The sequence below is a fragment of the Ochotona curzoniae genome, unplaced genomic scaffold, assembly GCF_017591425.1.
Source record: "Ochotona curzoniae isolate NIBS_2020 unplaced genomic scaffold, NIBS_Ocur_1.0 contig_2318, whole genome shotgun sequence".
NCBI classification, from domain to species: Eukaryota; Metazoa; Chordata; class Mammalia; order Lagomorpha; family Ochotonidae; genus Ochotona; species Ochotona curzoniae.
In genome coordinates, this window is record NW_024465419.1 from 12,707,714 (window position 1) to 12,728,387 (window position 20,674).

Below are 20,674 nucleotides of genomic sequence, written 5' to 3' on the forward strand. Positions count from 1 at the left end.
TGACATATATTTTCCTGGTTGGCTCAGCATGAGATGCAATTTTACATGCCATGTCACGCTGACTTGTAGAATCCAAAAGCCATTATTTCCCAAGGGGCTTTCAAGAGCGATAGTATAGAATATAGCTGTGTTTTGATGAAAAGTCTCAGGCCTTTTTGCACTTCTATGGCAAATTGCTTAAGATCTTAAATATTATATAACCCTTAGAAACTTAACAAAATATTATGAAAAGTCACTTCCTCTTTTAAGTTATTTAAATTTGTATTGCCAAACATAGTTGCTAAAAGTGATTAGTATGAAATACAGAGAATTAATTAGAATGGTATGATAGATAAGCCAATGGATTAGGGACCAAAACTCCAGGCTTTTTGTTATTTCATCTATCTGTCTGTCTATGTCTGTCTGGCTATCTAGCTGACAGGCAGAGAAATGAAAGAGAAAAATCTCCCATCTACTGCTGGTTCACATCCCAGATGGCTTCAGTGAGAGCCGCAGGAGCTCAGTGTAGGTCCTGGCTATGGTTAGCATGGACCCAGCTGTTAGACTCATCACTTACTGCTTCTCAGGATACACATTAGCATGAAACTGGAATTGGAAAGTTAGGACATTAACCCAGTTAATCTGATGTGGGATCCAGGCACATTTAGTCAGCAGCTTAACTGGTAAACCAAACAACCCTCCCGAAAAATCAAGTTTGATGTTTATATTTTAAAAGGAAAGGTATAGACCTTAAACATCATGTGGTTATCAAGCCCTAATCTTTCTTTTCTTCTTTGGATTTCAGTCATGTGCAAGGTGCCCTAAAATCCAGGATATCAATCCGTGGCTGTATAGTATTTATCTCAAATTGGTGATCTCTTCTTTGTGCCTGATAGCAATCCCCATCTCAAGATACCAGTTGTCTTGGTGTCACACAGAGCACTGAAGCCTAACAAACCTTTACCCTCACCTGAATCTGTATAGCCTTGGCCCTCTCTTTCCATCACTGTTGGTCATGTGGCTGAAAACTAACCCTCATCACTTCCTTTTGTTTTTTATACATGCTACATCAGACTTACATGGCAGATCTTATTGTCAGTGTGCCATATGCTTAGTTGGCTGTATCATTTCTTGCACAGAATAATGCAGAGGTGTTCCAATTTTATTGCTGTCATCCAACATTTCATGTTGTGATTTCACTTATCCATTCATTTGTCTGGATGAAAATAACAGTGTTTCATAAAAAATCTAAAATGAATTATGTCATTTCCTGTTTAAAATGTTGATTGTGGTGCTGCCACAATGATTTACCAAGCTAATCCTCTCCCTTGGTGCTGACATCTTATGTGGGTGCCAGTTTATGTTCTTGATGCTCCAATTCAGCTTCCTGCTGTGACCTGGGAAGCTGGAAGGAAATGGCTCAATTTTGGGCCTCTGCATACAGGAGGGACATCTACAAGATGCTCCTGGCTCCCGTCTTTGGATTCACTCAGCTGTGGCTGTTGAATCCATTTGGGTAGTGAACCAGCAGATGGGAGATCTCAGCCTCCTCTTTCACAAACCACCTTCCAAATTAAATAAGTTAATACTTTTAAAAGCATTGTTCCTTATTAGGCTTTGAATAAAACATAAGCCTCTTGCTGTGCCTTCTGAAGTTAGAGTATCTCTCTCATATATTGGAGTCTTGCTCCTTCTTTGGTCATTTTTCCCTACGTTGATCCTCGTATTTGCTCATACATGCCGTGCTTCTATTTCTGCTGTCTCTGTTTGCTTATTCACAGCTATGTACTTTTTATATTATATGTTTTATGCTACCCCACCCCCTGCCATTTTTGAGGTGCTTCTAGGTGGGGGAATGTAGTAAGGCGCAGGGAATCTTCTCTAGAATATATGTTGAGGACCTAAAGGACTCATTACAACCATTTCTGTGACTGAGCAATTGTTTAGTTAGTATTTACATGAATGAAAGGAAATCTTTTACTCTTTTGCCGTTTCTATTTGAGTGAAAAATCATATTCCTTAATTCTACCACATGCCCTTTAATGACTACAAATTGACATCCTTTTCATTTCTATTGATTTACTAAGGATTTTTAAAATGTATTTATTTTTATTACAAAGTCAGATATGCAGAGAGGAGGAGAGACAGAGAAGATGATCTTCCATCCAATGATTCACTCCTCAAGCAGTCAATATAGTCTGAGCTGAGCCAAACCTAAGCCAGGAGCAAACAACTTGTTCTAGGTCTCCCACATGGGTGCAGTGTCCCAAGGCTTTGGGCCATCCTCGACTGCTTTCCCAGGCCACAAGCAGGGAGCTGGAGGGGAAGTGGAGCTGCCAAGATAAGAACCGGTGCCCATATGGAATTCTGGTACATTCAAGGCAAGGCCTCCGCGCTGGGCCCAGGATGTTTTTCTAAGATTCAGGTGGTACCTGGAGGTTGTTCTTTTTGAACTGGTGTACATAATCTTTCACTCCTCTTAACTTTAGACATTTAGATAAAATTTTTAAATAACAAGTTTTTGTCCAAATATTATCAAGGACACTGAGGTAAAATTTTATCTCTAGCTGATCATTAAATGTAGTGTTAAAGTTTCTGTAATGTTCTTTCTTAGTTCTACGAATACAGTTCTTTAATATCCTTTCTGCTAAATGTTAACTAGCAGAGGTCATGGTTTCATTTGTGATGAACTTAGGATTCTAGCCTGGAAATAGAAAAATAATGTGCAATGTGGTAGGCTTCATAGAACTTGGCATAATTTAGGGATAGGAAGCACTGGCATTTCCAATTTTAGAATTGAAAAACTTTGAGGAAGTGCAACTTGAGTTTGGTCTTAAATAGAGTGGATTTGGAACTGTCCTCTCTTGCTAAGACATTGATTGGAGTGAGATCAGTTAGTGACAATGTGGGGTGAAGGGATTCAGTAGATCCAGAGATGGAAGGGCAACGTATGAGGACGTGGAATGCCAGAAAGGGAACTTTGGCTTCTGGTCCTACAATTGAGAGATTGGATGGACCTGAAGGAGAATACATTTGTTAAAAAAATAAAAAAACCAAAGAGTATGTCTGTCTTCTAAGTAGTGAACATCTTTAATACATTAGAAGCCAAGGAAATAAAGAAAATATGGCTTTGTTACTTTTGAAGCTAAAAAGGAACTTTTTTCTTACCTTTTTCAGAAAGTATTTTTAAATTTGTGTCTCTTTATGTAGGTAATGAATGAGCAATAGCTTCTTTTCTGTAATTTTTTTTTTTTTTTGCATTTTAGAATAGAGCAAAAGGCATTAAGAAGACAGTGTTTCCACAATTCTTTTTTTTTTTACTATAAATTTTGTTAGTGTCACATTTCTTCCTGTGATTGTAAGTGTGGTCTCATTCTGACTTGTGTGCATTTCGCCAACACACATTTACAAGTAAGCACTGAGCAGTGCGTACTGAACAACTTTTCCCTGGCTTCCCCTAGGTCTTGGAAGAGGCCAGTGTTTGCCTTTATCTCATCTTCAAGTTCTTTCCCAGCCGCACCAGTAGAATAGAATAGCACTGTAGTAAAATTCATTTAAAATATATACTGATTTATATTATATATTATATTTTATTATATATTTTTATGAATTTATATGTATGAATGTATATATAGGCTTTATATATTTATATTATATAATATATTTATATTATATGTATTTATGAATATATATATATTTGGCTTTATTCCTACTGTGTTGAAATTCCTTAAATCCTTATGCTATTTTCTAAGTCTTGAGGAAATAAGGGGTTGGAAGAAAAGAGTTAGAGTGATTTCTTCCTCTGTTCAGCAGCCCCTTATTTTTGTCAGTTTTCTTGCTTTCATGGAACAGTGACACAAACATGCTGGAGTTGATAGGGCTTGGGAAGAGGTATGAAGGGAGAACTTGGGAAAACTTAAGAATGAAAACAGATTGTGTGGGACTTAAACACCATTGCAAGAACTTAACACTGAATCATAGAAGTAAGATAGGATACCATAAAAGGGTTTGAATATAGAAGTTGTCAGACACTTCAGGTTATTTTGCTAGTATTTCTCTGGGTTCTATATTGAAGAAATTGCAGGTGGAAAGTATAGCAGCAGGTCAATCAGTTGTGGTATGTCTGTTGCCATGGATTGTGCTTGTAATATTGTAAACTTAGGCCAGGTCACTATCCCAGAGGATGCAATGTCAAATTCAGTGTCTATTTTAAAATTGAGTCAGTAAGATTATGGTAATTGTTAATGTGAATGATGTAAGGGAGAAGGGTCATTTATCCCGCCTACTCCTGAGCAAATAAAAACATGAGACTTGAAGGGCTGTAAGATGGAGAATATGGAAGCAGAGGAGAATGCAGAATGGTTTTTGACCATGTTAAACTTGAGATTTCCTTCAAATATCCAAATACAGGTGTTGACTTGTTGCTAGGTAAATATTCTAGAGTTTAAAGGATAAATCCAGACAAGTCTCTGGAAATATACTCCTTTTGGGGTCTACGTAAATCTCCGGCCATCAGTGAGATCATCAAAGGGAGTGCTGGCAGATAAGAGAAATGGTTTGACTTCATTGAGAAGGAGCTGCTTGTGAAGGAGGGAAACACAGAAAGTGAAGGAATTGTCTCCAGGCAGTCGTCATGATCCACTGTGTCAGGTTCCTCTAATAACCCTGTGGGTGTTGTCAACTAGCTCTCTAAAAAAAGCATTAAAAAAAAGTCTCAGTGACATTAAGAGTAGAGTTTATTTCTTCATCAGGCAAAGATTATTCTTGTGTTCAGTCTGGGTGCCTTCCTCCAAGTAGTGAGTCAGGGACTTTCCATTTAGTCACTCCTGCCCAGAGACCCGTGCTAGGAAGATTTGGGAAGTTTGCTGATGACGTAATATGAGTTCTGGCTGGCAGAATCCAGTAGATTACAGTGTGGTGCAGTGAGAGATGTGGTCTGAGGAGAATTCTCCATATCCTCTGGGTGATGAGAGTGTGAGGGATTAGGGGTGTTCTCAGAATTGTGGGCTTCCTTGAGTTGCTGATGTAAAGGGGTGATAAAGAATATGCAGGAATTATACTGAGGTTTGTTAGCTGAGTTAGGGGCCCAAGCCTGGGGCAGGAGCAAGTTGGGGAGTGAGTTTAATGTGGCATTTGAAGATCACTTAAATTATGTGGCAGTCTGACTCTGTAATAATAGAAGCATATGTGTATCAAGGCCAGTTCTCAGACCTTGTAAATCAGATGTATAAACTCTATTTCTTGTAGTAGTTACACACTTAGTTTACCTGATTGTCATTTCTGCTGGGTTAGAGAAGTGATGCAAGGTCTGTGAGTCCTAGACTGTGTCTAGTTTTCAGCAGAGCGATCCTAAGATGGGAGTTTGACTCCTGCCTGGATTCTGTGTCGTCATCTCCTTTCTTAGCAGTTAACAGTGGAATACTTGAGCCACCTCTAGTCATAGGTATCTCAGGCCAGATAGTTGAAGTCCTCACCTTACATGTGCCAGGATTCCATATGGGTGCTGGTTCTAATCCCGGCAGCCCCACTTCCCATCCAGCTCCCTGCTTGTGGCCTGGGAAAGCAGTTGAGGACAGCCCAAAGCCTTAGGACCCTGCACCTGTGTGGGAGACCTGGAAGAAGTTGTTTGCTCCTGACTTAGGATTGGCTCAGCTCAGGCTATACTGGCTGTTTGGGGATGGAAGATCTTCCTCTCTCTCTCCTTTTCTCTGTATATCTTACCTTCCAATAAAAATAAATTAATCTTTTTAAAAAGTGAGGATCTCTATTGGTTTCTAAGTGCTTGATGAAATGAAAGTTAAGTGGTACAGTCAGTAATCACGTGGTTACTGGATACTTAAGATGGCCTCAGCTGCATAGGTGAAATTAAATCAAATAAAATGCAATTTCTAGGTAGAGACTTCTTTTTGCCACGTGGGATCCCACATACTAGCAAAGGATCAGAACTAATTTTTTTATTTCTCCATTTAAAGAGAAAACAAAGAAACGTGGAACACAGATCAATTAAACACATTCACAGAGTTGTTTTTTTTAAGCCCATAGGCTGTAATATGATCACATTAAATTCAAACTAAATTTTCTTTATAATCAAAAAAATGAGAAGAATTGGGGGTATTAGCAAAAACAGTTCCTATTTAGTCTGTTTCATTCATCTTCTCTTCTAATAAATAACCCTTGTGTTGATGTAAATTCTGGAACTCCAGTCCGGGGACACTGAGATGCCTGCATCCCATTTGGGAGAACCCGGTTTGAGTCCTGGCTTCTCTACTTCCAATCCCTTGTCCTGCTCTGGTGCCTCCTGAGAGGCAGCTGGTGAGGACTGAATTACTGGGCTTCTTGCAGCCTTCCTAACAGACCTAAACGGTTTGGGCTCATGAGCATATGCAGAGTGAACCAGTGCTTAGTAGTTGCCTAACTCATTCGTATTCATTTATTGATGCATTCCTCTCTCACTCTCACCTCCCACTCCTTTCCAATACAATCAATGCAAATTAAATAAAAATAACAGAGGTTGGTGTTCTGGCACAGTGCATTAAGGTGCTGTTAAGGTGATCCCAGATCACAGAGTGGTTTGGGTCCTAGCTGCTCAGTTTCTGATCAAACTTGTTGACATGCCTTGGAGAACAGTAGAAGACGACCAAGTGCTTGGAGCCCTATTCCCCTGATGCGAGATTCTGAAGACGTTTCTGAGGTGGCTTCTGACTTCCACCTAGACCAGACTGAGTTCAATTTAGATCAGCAGATTTTCTCTCCTTGCTTCTCTGTTATTCTGCCTTTCAAAGTAAACACATCTATTATTAAAAAAAAAAACAACTAAGATTCAAATTATTTACTGTACTTGTATTCCTAAAAATTTCCAGTTATCTTAGAACCCTAAGAATGAGCTTTATTAGAACAATGCTTTATTAGTTATCAGTTCATTGATTGGTGGTAAGTGTTGAGTGGCAGTGTGTAGAGAAAGAGTGAGGCAGGAAGAGAGGGAGAGAGAGAGAAAATGAGAGAGCCAGAGATCCATCCAGTAGTTCACTCCCCAAACATCTGCTCAGCCAGTCCTGGGCCAGGCTAAAGACAGGAGTCAGGAATTCTAAACTGCTCTGCCATGTAGGTGGTGGAGACCCAAGTGCTTGGGCCATCTTGTGTTTCCTTCCCAGGCACTTTAGCAGATAAATGGATTAGGAATATGGCAGCCAAGATTCTAACCTATGCTCCCATGTGCGATTTACCCAAGGTTTTCTCAAGACTTTGTGTTTTTATCACCTCCAGGGTAACTCAACTTTGATTTCTCTTAAACCCCATTAAAGCACAGGTAATGATTAACTGCAGAAAGAGAAAGAGTTGGAAGGTTATCTTCAAATATTTATACTATTTTCAGGGTCCTTTGTTGTTTGTAAAATATAGGATAATAATGCCAGACTAGTAATAGATACAGCTGTATGAATAAAAAGCTGCTTCCTCCAAGCTAAGCTTTTTTTTGATGCTTCTCCAGTGTCTCATGGCACTATATGGAAACACTGTAGCCCATTGTCTATTCTTTGCTGCTATGGCTGGTGGGTGACATGTTGCCTGTTGCACTGTACACAATGAGATATTTATGTAAGATCAAACTTTTTTTTTATGTCGTTGTTGAATAGCTGAGACTAGGATGAAAGGATTGTAAAGATTTCATTGGATTGGGGCAATAATCTCTTAAAAAAAACTTGAAGGATAGATTCCAGATACTTCGGTATCTATGCATTGCAGCAAAGTTCCCATGAACTTTTGGAAGAACTACTGCCCATGCAAGGATTTCAGATTTTTTTTCAGCAGAATAAATTTATGTTTTAGTTACCTTTTCAGTTTCTGCGTTTGAATTTGAAAATCACATGTTTTGAAAGGGACTCAGATTTCCTGAGTCTCCATAGTGTATTTTTTGCAAAAACTTAAATTAGTATAATTGATGTTTGAAATTCTAACACTATAGAGTTTTTTGTTTGTCTTTATTTTAAGCCTTTAAAGCCAAGTCTTTTTTGACTCTTTGATATTATGAAGTAACTGATATTGTGATATTTAAACTTGAAAGACATGATCCACTTGATATTGAATATCAGAATTTGGTGCCATTGGCTTAAACATATTATCAGTTGTTTCGACCTGCCATTTACCATCATTATTCAGACCTTCAAAATAAGAACAGGTATTTTTGACATACTGAATTTGGATAATTGTTACCAGGTTCTAGTTTAGCCCGAAAAAGGTAATGTCGTGATATAAATATTGAAATATTGAACCAAAAAATACCATCCTGTGATTTTAGGGATTACTATGTATAACTTGATCCTTTTATGATAATTTCATCATTGGTAATAGATTAATGTGTATGTAAAGATTATCTCTCTGTGGGAGAGTGAGAGTGGTAGGGAACATAACCCAGATGTGGCTTCAATGTGCAGCTGTTAACGACTAGAGTGGACTGGCTTTGCCTTATCACTGTACCAAATTACTTCTTTAGGAGAGGCAAACGTTCAAGACTTAAAATTACATCAGTAAAATTAAGCAGTGTATCCTTCAGCATTGTATTATAATTCCAAGAGATTTTAAAGGAAAGATAATTTTGGGAAGTCAGTAACCACTTCTCAGAGTAAATGACAGTTAAGTTAGCTGAAAGAAAAGCATCCTTATGAATTGTTAATCTTTTAAGTTCTCGTCTATATGCAATCATTACTTAATTATTTTTATTGTCATGGTATTTTCATAAACTCCTATAGCATTTAAGCTGAATAGTACTCTTTACTCTTTGATATTAGGCATTGGCATTAGCATTTTTTAACAAATGAGGAAAAAAAAATGTGAAATTAGTTTTCCAAAGTCATCCAGCAAGTGGCACAGCTAAAACATTAACTCAGGTGGTTCCAAGTGTGTTACTTTTTTCTTAACACAGATGGGGACTAATGTTACACAAAGATGGATGGTGCTTTCCTAAGAAGTACTTATCGATGCATTTTTTAAAAATTGTATTTATTTGAGAGGCTGTCAGGGGGAGAGAGAAAGCAATCCAGAGAAAGGCAGGCAGACAGAAAGAGCGCTCCTATCTCCTGGTTTGCTCCCCAGATTCCCACAACGAGGGCTGAAGTCCAGAGCTGAGGATCCAGCCCATGTTCTCCATTTGGGTAGCAGGCACCCCATTTCTTAGGCCATCATCACCCTGTTGCCTAGTGATAGAAGGCTTGAAGTATGATGCCAGAGCTGGGGATCCAGGCACTCCAAAGTGGAATTTGGGTGTCTGCACTAGTAGACTAAACACTTGCCCACCAATATTATTTTAACAAATTCAATTTAGATTTCAAACACATTTTATTTAATGCTTAAGATAATAAGTATAATAAATAGGCTTAAATCAAATTACCATGTTAAATGTAGATGAACAAATTAGATGTTTCCAAACAACTCAAGGAATCATGATCTTTGGTAAAAGTATGATTCTGCACAATTCTAACTCCCAGTCAGCAATCCTTGACAAATGTAATAAATACGAAGCAGGTTTGGCAGATTTATCTACCACCTGTATTGATATCCCATATGAATGCCAGTTGAAGTCCCTGCTGCTCTACTTCCAGTCCTGCTCCCTGCTTCTGTGGCTGGAAAAACAGTAAGAGATGGCTAAAGGACTTGGGTCCCTGCCACCCACGTGATCAGTCTGGATAGTGTTCTGTCTCCTGCCTTCAACCTGTGCTACCCTAGCCCTGGTGACCATAGGGAGGGAAACACTGGATGCAAGTTCTCTCTGTCTCTTCTACTCTGTCTGTAACTCTGCCCACAGATAAATAAAAGAAACATTGATTTTTTAAAATGCCAAGTTCTATTCTCATAAGTCTGTTGGATAAAAGTGTACTATGAAATTTCATAATCTTATGAAAAGTTACAATTTTAAGCAATGAAATAAAGACTTGAGAATACAAAGTATATTTCTGCTAAGTAACTATTTTATGCTTAGAATCCCGACCACTGTCTGTTCCGGTGAAAGCCATGCTGAATGTCTCTGGAGGGTCTAGAAGTCCAGAAGAAAGAATGAAAGAATTTATTGGAATAGTATGGAATGCAGTGAAGAGACTCACATTACAGGTATAATAAAAATTAGTTATTATGGCTCTGATTCTTAAATTTCATTTTCATTTTCAGCATCATTAAAACTTGATAAAATATTGACTAGTGTTGATGAAATATTGATCAAACTTTCTTTATGCTATGTAATTTTCATGATTTAGTTGAAGACAATTGATGCATTTTATTTATGATGAACAGTATTATCTGAAACTCATAAATGATAAAATTATAAGAGTGCATATTTTGAGATGCTTCTTTTGGAAAAAAAGCAGACTCTTTGAAAGGCAGACAGGGAAATGAGACAGAGTCAGTCTTCCTTTATTAATTCACTCCTCAAAAGCTCCAATAGCTGCAGCTGAGTAAAATTGAATTTGGATCCCAGAAATCAGTCTGAATCTCCTTGTGTTCTGGCTGGGACCAATCCAGTTGAACCATCACCTGCTGCTTCCCAGGGGATGCTATAGCAGGAAGCTTGAATTGGAAGTGGAGGTGAAGAACAAGGCATTGTGGCAGCAGTTTATGTTGCTGTTTGTGAGGGAGTGAGAGTGCTGGCTCTAGTGCTAGCAGTTCTACTTCTAATGCAAAACAGTGAAAGGTGGGTGAAGTACCTTGGGCCCCTGCTCCCCCGTTTGGTAGACTTGGGTGGAATTTCAGGCTTTGATGAAATAATTTTTGTGTGTGTAAGTAGGATTCAATTAGTTACTCAGAGGTGTTTGCAGCTTCCCTCGTTTATCCTGTGTTTTGATTAGTTCTTGGTCCTACAAATGTGAAGAAGTCCTCAGAAGGATCTCTAGTTAAAAATACAAGTGGGCAATTTGCTTAAATTTTTTTCCATTAATTACTGTTATGTTTTGATGATTTTACATTGTTGATTAGGAAGATAAGGTTCAAGGGCTACAGGAAGGTGGGTGAAATCATCATTTCCACATTCTCTTTTTTTACTTCTTGTATCTGGGGGAAGTGGGGAGTTAGGGAGAGAAGCCACACCCAACCTTCCAAATGCCTCTGCACCCTGGGGAGAGTTGAAAACAACTGTTCTGGCAACACAAATGCCTGAAAATGAGAGACAGCTCTCCCATTTGCTGATTTACTCCCCAAATGGAGGCCAGTCAGAAGCTAGGAGCCAGGAGCTTCTTCTGGGTCTTTTACATGGATAAAGGGATCCAAGGACTTGGGACATCATCAACTGCATCCACAGGCCATTGTCAGGGAGCTGAATCAGAAGTAGAGCTTGGGAGCCAAGGGAAATATAACAGTTCTTATGCTCTAGTATGGATAAAGCCAAGTCTGTCATATAAAATATCTGGAAGAGTGTAGAACCCCTCTTGGATATCTTAGAAACTTATATGACCCCAAAAGGAAAATAAAAATGTTAATATAAATTCTGTGAGGACTGGCTTTGTGGTATAGCAGGTAAAGCAACCATCTGACAACACAAATGGGCACTGGTTCCTATTCTGGATGCTCCACTTACAATGCAGTTCTCTGCCAATAGTCTAGGAAAAGTAGTGGAGGATGCCTTGGGCATCTGCCACTCATGTGGGAGATCTAAAAGAACCTCCTGGCTCCTGCTTTTGGCCTGACTCAACTCTGACTATTGCAAGCCAGCTGGGGAGTGGAGCGATGGATAGAAATTGGACATTGATCCTTCAATGACTGAGGTAAGATCAGTGGCATTGTAACTAGTTGATTTGTGGAAATGAGCCAACAGCATTTGTCTAAGTGGTCTTCTTGTTTTTAATTTTGAGTTGGTAAGCAATACCATTTAATAAAGGGAGAAGCAGCTTTTCAGTCTAGAAACAAATAGAGGATTCTGTTTACACATTGTATTTGAAATACTTGTAAGAATCAGATATCTGATTGATAGTAATATATTTATATCTGGAGTTTTAGGAAAGATTCAGATTAGATTTATAATATTAAAAGCCATCTTCAAGTGGTTAAAACCAGGGGAATGGGTCATGCAAAATTTTTTATGTGTAATCAGTTAGTTCAAAATAGAGATGGTCAGCGAAATACAGGACAAATAGAGACTCTATGATGGACTATGTCAGTCGGTGGATTCTTCAAAGACCTCATACTGCTTGGAGTGGCAAGATTGGCAGCAATTTATAACTGGTGAACTATCAAAACCACTTGAGAAAGAACCTTGAAGCATACCCTACATGCGGGACATGAGGAGGGTGGGAAATTGAATGGGCCTTCTCCCTTAATACCCCCCTTTAAACATGAAGGAAACAATATGGAAATACTAGTCTTACCCACTTTCCTATAACCCTTGAACCTTTTTACCCCAATTAACTATGTAAAGATTGTCAAAAATAAAATTAAAAAAATTAAAAACAAAAAAACAAAATAGAGATGGTGATACTCTCTTCCGTTAAAATCATATAACAAAGTTAACCTTTCTCATCATTTGTAAATATACTGTTTGTTGCTTAGTTTGAGTAAGCATGTGGAATGGAACTGTTCATATAATTGCAGGAATACTAAATGATAAGTATTTATTCTGTGTGATTATTTTAATTATGCCCTCGGTATTGTACTTGTTTTACCATGGTCCAAGCTTTGTGTCAAATGTTTTGTATATTTAAACACTTCCCAAGGTTAATGTATTTTGAAAAATTTCTAAATAATGCCAAATTCTTATTAATTAAATTCTAAAGTGGGAAAAAGCAGTGTCTATTTTCCAAGATGTTTTGTGATCCAAAATATTTTTGATAATGGATTTTTTAGTAAGAAAAAGGAGTTTTCGTGTTTCGTTAAACTGGTTATTCCATAACACTGCATGCGGTCTTGAGAAGTGTTTTAATATATGGACCTTTTAATAGCAGGTCATTATGACTCACTTGTATTTGCAATGTTTTTCATTCTGTAATACTTCAGAACGTCATATTTTAAAAACATTTAATGTTTTTATATAAGCCCATAGCTGATAGTAGCTTGCAGTTGATAAAGAAAAATACTCAGGACTAGAATTCAGTAAGTAGTAAGTATTTTTTTATTGTTTGTTTTTATTTGTCTTCCCCTCTTTTATACTATGACATTTTCTGTATTATTTGTTCGGCTTGTTGCTGTGTTTTTGGTATTCTGAAGTTTTCTGAATGGATGTTATAGTCTAATGGATTTTTAAATTTTCTTCCAACCGGCTAGGTGTCCTGCCTTTGCTAATACTGATTTGTTATTCCTATAAGGGGAACTGCTTCCCACATTCTTGGTGATTTTGATAAGTGTCAATTAGGTGTCTAAAACATCATACGTTGACTGAGCAAGGCCAACAGAATTTTCTAGGAAATTACATCATATTACTTGATGTCCTGATACTCAGTGAACTTTCTTGCTTATCTTTTGGGATATATGCCTAGATCTGTCAGGACAAAAGGACCAACTGCCAGTCATCTTAATTATAACATTAAGTTGTTTTACTTAATGCTTACAAATTGTGCACATATGCCAACATTGTTGTTTGTAAGTATTGAACAAGTGATAGCCATTACACAGTAGTTTGGTAGCAGGAAACAATATGGAATTCATACTTAGGAATTTTTTTTCAGGTCTTAAATTTTCATGGAGAAAATGAGATTTATAGCCCTCTGTCTGGAAAAGAAAACAGCCAACGTTCATTTCTGAAGTTTTTAACTTGTTATATCCATAGATTCCTACATATGAAGATATTGAAAATATTTCCATGATATGTTAAGAATTTATAAACTAGGAATATAGTTATTAGGGAAATAGTTTGTTTTGCTTTAGTGCAAAGGAGGTGCTGTGTTTTATGGTTCCTGTATTTTGGACAATTAAACCATAACAACTGCATTAAAAATGCACTATTGACTATCTTTGTGAATATTTGGAAGCTAATATATTGGCTGTGACAAGCAGTAAATGCCTAGTATTTGTTATTGACTGACTTAGCAAATCTTTAGGTGGCCCATATTCTATGAGATATCTTCATACTTTGATTATTTTACTCTACTTACAGATGAGGAAACAGTCCATTAAAAGATTAAATAATTGTCAGTTTCCCACACCTGGAGTTGAACCTTTCTAACAATTCAGCTTTACTAATTTTCCTCATAGGCTGCTCTAGAATGTACAACAGGTCTAGAATTCATTTTTTATGAGTATCTGTATGTTATGCTAATAAAACTAGTTGTATTTACTTTCTTAGCAATCATTTATGAAATACCTAATGCATGCCAGTTAGACACTATTTCATGCACTGACAGTACAGAGTGAATAAAGTAGGCAAAGTGTTTCATTTGTCTGAGCTTACATTCTGGGGAGAAAGCTTTAAGGGTTTTAATACTGAAAAATATTTATGCTTTGTAAGAGCTAGAACTTTAAGTCTATGCTCCAGAATTCCTGCAGAGTTCTTGGTAAATATTAAGAAACACATGAATGAAAGAAAAAATTATGAAATACACTTATAGTATTTATTTGCTTTTGTTTTGGCATTGTTTACTAAAGAATAACATTCACATATAGAGCATTTCATTCTGTAGTTTTGCAAAATAAAATTGTCACAGAAGTTTCAAATTTAAGTAAGGAAATATGCTACTCTGGTAAAGGAAATGGAATTGTTTTAAAAGGTAGGAAAAACACATGCTAACAATGTTCGACAGAATTTATGTATAAAGTGCTTTTCAGATGGGCAGTGGCTGATAAATAATTTTGGACTAATGTGTAAATGCAACCTGCCTTTGTTTCTTTGTAACTGAATTATTGTCACAATGAAGCAACCCTTTAGTAACAGCAGTCTGCCTTCCAAACACTTCAGGTGGTTTGGGGAGTGCAGAATGGTGTGTGTGTGTGTGTGTGTGTGTGTATTCTACTTCCATATAAAGTTGAAACTTCAGAAAAACATATCACAGTTGTTTGTTTATTAAAATAAGAACACCGAATAGTTTTACTTCATGGTTTATCTTTGGTATGCTGTAGAAGTACCATTGGCCAAGAGGGAATCAAAATTGAGGTGGTTCTACTTCAAGAATTTGTAATAATCCCTTCACTTTAACACATGAATGTGTTCAGTATTGGTGAGAGAACACGTTGCTACCAAAACTGAAACAAGATCCTTGAAACAGAGATGATGTTGCCATGGAAAAATGAAGTAACGCTCACTGCAGCTGTAATGCATTAATGAATAGGATATTTTTTTAAAGATCATTTGTGTTTGGTGGCTCAGAGGGTCCCAACCAGATGGTTTCCATGAACAGGATCTGACCCCCGACTTGAGGACTTCTTACTGGCAGATTACTTCATTTTCTTTCCCTTGGATTGTCAGATCCTTACATTAATGTAAAATTTATTGCTGCAGATTTATATTCAGGAATATAAATCATTCAACATTTTACATTGAAAGCACAATTTTAGAAATACATTTTAACAGTTATTTAAAAAGTGTAAAAAGATTTATGTGATTGCTTTAATGTATACAATAGATGTAACATAATATTTTTCAACACACTGGATCATGTGTATGTTTTAATTCTTATCATGAAAGGCATTCTCAACATAACATATTTTAGAAAGTGCATATTTGGATGTTATTCATGTCATGCTAATATTGATTGTGTGTGTATTGCTCAGAATGTTTAAATTAGATGAAAAAACTGACTTGTATTAGTGGAATCAAATTTTATAATTCTGGCATTTAATTATAAATTTTATCATTTAAATTGATTTCTAAGGACATAGTTTTGTTTTTGTGTGGTGACATATTCTAGTAAATATCTCCCATGTTAAAGCATTTTTCAGGCTAATGTCAGTGCATACATGAAATATGAAATATTGTCTCATTATCATGTGATGTTTTAGCCTGAATTAATGGAGAAATATGCTCCGAATATTTCATCTTAAATTGTCCAGTTAGACTATGAATGAAATACATTAAAATATTTAAAGTTGTGATTGTATCAAAGGCAATATAGACTTGAAAATATAGACTTTGGTCTTAGATCTCTCAACTATTTAAACACAGACTTTAATTTTATCTAACCTACAAAAAAAATCTACAGCTAAAAATATAAGCTTGTATGTGTTTAACCAGCGAATTTATTTAGGCAAAATTTTACTTATCTGTTTCTTCACTGAATTAGTTATAATCTGTCTATGCCCAGAAATGTGAAATAAAAACCGTTCATTTTGTTTACCTATTGGGTGGTGAGGTTTCATTTGTCTCATGAGATGTAAGAATTCAAACCAGTTACATGGTGTCTTTTCTTACCAAGAAGTATAATTCCTCCATGAAAAGGTATTTGACTTACTTTAAGCTATACTTTCTAAAGTACTCACTAAATTTTTTTGATAATATAGTTTCCTTGTATGTGAAAACATTTACAAAATGAGAATTTTTCACTTTTATCACAGCTTCAGAATAATATCTTTATGTGACAAATAGGTCATAAAAATTAAACAGGTACTAGTTTCTGTTTGTTTTTACAAACCAAGTTTGCTACTTTGGACAAATTAATAACAAATATTTGTGAGAACCAAGTAAGACTGGCAGATTTTAGTCCACATTGCTTGTGATTTAAGAAGTAAATGAACTCAGTATTTGGTTTGGATTTAACTTAGTCTTACCCTTCTAAGATTCTGGCAAGTTAAGTAATAGTAGGGGTAAAAGGGAACATAAAATTTCATGTGAAATTATAGTTTGGGTGATTAATAATTAAAAGTAAAAAATAATTTTGTGATTTTTAAGTCTTCTGATTTATCTTACTGCTATGTATCTGTTTATTCACACATATTTGAGTCATTCTGTATGGGTATTAAAAACATGTCATTTAAAACTTGTTCTTTAATGGTTATGCAGTGCTGTAAACTGAATGTTTTCAGCATCTTTTTCTTATTTTTTGGTTTTTAAAGTTAAAAATGAAAAAAGCAGGTTCACATTAAAAATAGCTTGCTCTCCATCCCTCTTCCTTTTTAAAAAAGAAAAGCAGTGAGATACTCATCAGTTCTAAGTGTTAAAAATATTTAATGAACCTTGAAAATAAACTGAGTACTTTCCTATCATTTTACTTTTTATTTTTGTCAGCAAGTTTTATACATAAAACTTGTTTCTTGAAAAGAACTCTGGGAGGGCAGATATATTTTCATTAAATCACACAGGCTCTGATCAAGTTTACAGCAGGAAAGCAATGCCTTTTCAAGTGTTGGTTGTATTCCTTAGAAAACGAGTGTTTACAATACTTACATTAAGGACCTTACTTTTTGTTTTTGTTTTGTTTTTTGCTTGCCTGTTTATTCTGGTAAAGATACTATATTATAAGTTTGAAGTGTGTTTAGGCTGACCCAAATATTTATTTCTACTTTTCCAGCTTGAAGTACAGTCTTGGTGTATATTCATTCCTAATGATAGTCTGCCTTCCCCAAGTACAATCGTTTCTGGTGATATTCCTGGAACAGTAAGAAGTTGGTACCATGGACAAACCAGCATGCCAGGAACACTTGTTTTCTGCCTGCCTCAAATTAGGATTATTAGTGCTGGCCACAAGTACATGGAGCCTTTGCAAGAGATACCGTTTGTCATCCCACGACCCATTCTTGAAGAAGGTACATTTAAAAAAATTCTTCATACATTTATTAATTTATACTGATATTTTTAGCTTTTTTTAACCATAGCAGTGTGTATGTACACCAGGATGCCTGTTGTTTCTTATGACAAAATAGTGATTTAATGCATTTATTCCTAATCATATATTGTTCATTTATTCCTAATAATATAATAATATATTATGATTATTTATGATCATATGTGAAAATATAAGTTATCTGTGAGAGACCATATGCAATAAATAGTTTTGCAAACTTGGAAAAATTTTCTTAAGAAGAAATTTGGCGTTTGCTATTTTCATTAGGATGAACTAACAAAAATTGTTAATCTTGTTTAATGCATTTGACATTGAATGGACATATTTTAATTGAAATATTATTTACATCAACCATGATCCTAGATTTCTAATGTGCTTCTAAAAATAATTGTTGAAGCTATGGATCCTTCTCCAGTAAATACTTCATATCTTCTATTGCAGTGTTTTTAGTTATCAATTCGTACTCTTTTGAACTTTGACATACTCATTTCAAACAATATGTGAACTTGGAAAAGTTTCAAGTCACAAAGTAAACAATATGAATCTATATTTTAATAACATGGCTCAAATTTCTGACAGTGCTAAACAGGTCAACACCTTGTTCATATTAATAGGATGTAAGCATGTGAGTCCTGTTATCATTCAGATCATCACATATGCTGGTACTGTCGTTGCAAAGTATACAGAAAGCCTATGCAGTATCTTACTCAGCTGTTATTGTTGATTTCTCTCTTGTTTTATCTGTACTGAAATTTTCATTCAGATTTTTTTATCAGAAATAAGCATGATTTTACTGGTGAATATTAATATTCCGTAATAATATGAATATCACTTTTATAAAAGCATAGATTCCAAGACTGAAAGAAGGTCTCTGAGCTTTTTGTGATGAATGTCTTGATGCAAAGAACTGTTCTCTGCTGTGTTTGACGTACTCATTCTTTGCTACTTCCTTTTGGTTATTGGACATTCTTATATTGTTACAATATATAATGTATAGCATATCAAGGGTATGTCAGCCTTATAAAGCACATTGTGAAATGCAATAGTTCCTGCATATTTTCAAACTCTGGTATAATTTTTGGTAAAATAAGACTTAGTTTTACCTTTGTTTTTCAAACACACACATATTCATATAACTCTTTCTTTCCAGACATCATTCACATCATGTGAAATGTTTAAATTGCAAAGCTAAGTGACTTTACTACATTTGCAATTTGGTGCAACTTTTGCCCAATAGGTTTTCAAAAAAAGGTCCCTTTCAGGAAAAAAAAGGAAAGAAACGCTACACTCTTTGGTGTAACTCCCCATTCACTTTCTTCCTATCCCCTGGCAACCACTAATCCTAGAATTTTGCCTTTTTAGATGTTGCATGTAATTGGAGTCATGAAATATATGGTCTTTTGTGACTAAGGTTTCTTTCATATATTATAATACATTAAGGTTGAATCATGTGGCACTTTATAGCAGTCTTCATTCTTTTTTATGAGTAGATAATATTCCATTTATGAATATGCCATATTTATATATTTATCAGTTGAGCATAGGATTATTTCTACATTTTGGCTTGTAGGTTTTTTTGGCTTATAGGGTTTGTGTAGACATGGTATAATTTCTACTAGTTATATTCCAAGTAGTAGAAAAGTTTAGTTAGTTGGGAGTTACTGGATTGTTGTCCAGAGTATCTGCATTATTTCATAATCCTTCATAAAGGAGAAGTTTGATTTCTGCTCATTTTTGGTATAAGTTGTCTGGTCTCTTGTCCATGTGGTTGGTTGATTCTGCACATCTTAGTAGGAGTGCAGTAATAGCTGGTGGTGGTTCTGACTTGTATTTCTGTACTGGCTAATGATTTTGAGCATATTTTCATTTTCTTGGTTGCCATATATATATATATATATATATATTCCATTTTTACTATTTTCTTGTGCTGTTTTAATCATTGGCCTAATTTCTCCTTGGATTTATTGTTGTCTTCTATTGAGTCCTAAGAGATTTTTATAGTGTAGAGAGTAAAAATTTACCGAATGTATGATTTCAAGTATTTTTACAATCCTACTGGTTGTCCTTTCTACTTTCTTCATAATATAGCCTTTAATATTACTTTGTATTATGTTAGTAATTGTTCCCTTACTATCATTAGCATCTCTTTCACAAAGTAAGCTGCAGTCTTAGAAATGTTAAGAACATGTGGAATTCATTAATTTATATGATAAATGAGTATGTTCACCCTCCTGAACACTTTCTAATAAAGTCCAGTTTAGTCCTCCAAATCAGACTATTATTGTTTTCGAATATATCTTGATTGTTTTAGTTTTAAAAACTTATAATTGTTTTGATTTGGTATATATAAAAGCTTCTGAAAAAAGTCTTTTGTGATAAAATTGTGGCTTAGATGATTTTTTTCACTATAAATAGATGTGTCTTTAATTTTCATTTTTCCAACAACTTCTTAAAGCTCCCTCATAATTGGAATTATGTACAGGTGTTGGAAACCATTTTCAAAAAAGGGCCAAAGAGTAAAAATATTGTTTTGTAAGCTCTGTGGTTTCTATTATGAGTGTATGTGAGTATGCTTTGTTGTATAGGTACAGGCAAATACTATTTGTTAATGAATCCACCTGTGTTCGGTACAACTTTACAAAATCTGGTGGATGGCCGGGTTTGGTCATTGCCACATTTTCCACCCTTGTGCTGAGTGTACTGATACTCTTTTCACAGTTTAGTACTTCCCTCTTGAATCAAGATTTAGAATATTTCTAGACCAACAGATCTCTCTGCTCATGACAACACTGACTTCAGAAGCACACTATGTTTTAGCATCCAAAACTTAGTTTTCCTGTTTTTAACAATAGCAATTTACATATTGAACTTTAAAAGTTACTCAGAATGACATTTTCATTTTGATTGTTTAAAAAAATAACCCTCGAGTTTTATTAATATTTTGAGAACTTCCTGTTATTTCTTTGTGCATAATACAAAGATATTTTTATCTAAAGCCTGCTGACTTTTGCCTTCTA

The 20,674-nt window shown here is 35.5% G+C and overlaps 1 protein-coding gene across 4 annotated transcripts in view; it reads left to right on the forward strand.

Moving 5' to 3' along the window:
• The window catches only part of VPS13B (vacuolar protein sorting 13 homolog B), a 595,475-nt gene that overhangs the window by 237,796 nt on the left and 337,005 nt on the right, over positions 1–20,674 (forward strand). For all 4 annotated transcript variants that reach the window (XM_040972638.1, XM_040972637.1, XM_040972639.1 and 1 more), the window contains exons 22-23: positions 9,950–10,077; positions 17,385–17,619. In XM_040972638.1, coding sequence (XP_040828572.1) covers positions 9,950–10,077; positions 17,385–17,619 — 363 coding nt within the window. The remainder of the gene's footprint in view (positions 1–9,949; positions 10,078–17,384; positions 17,620–20,674) is intronic.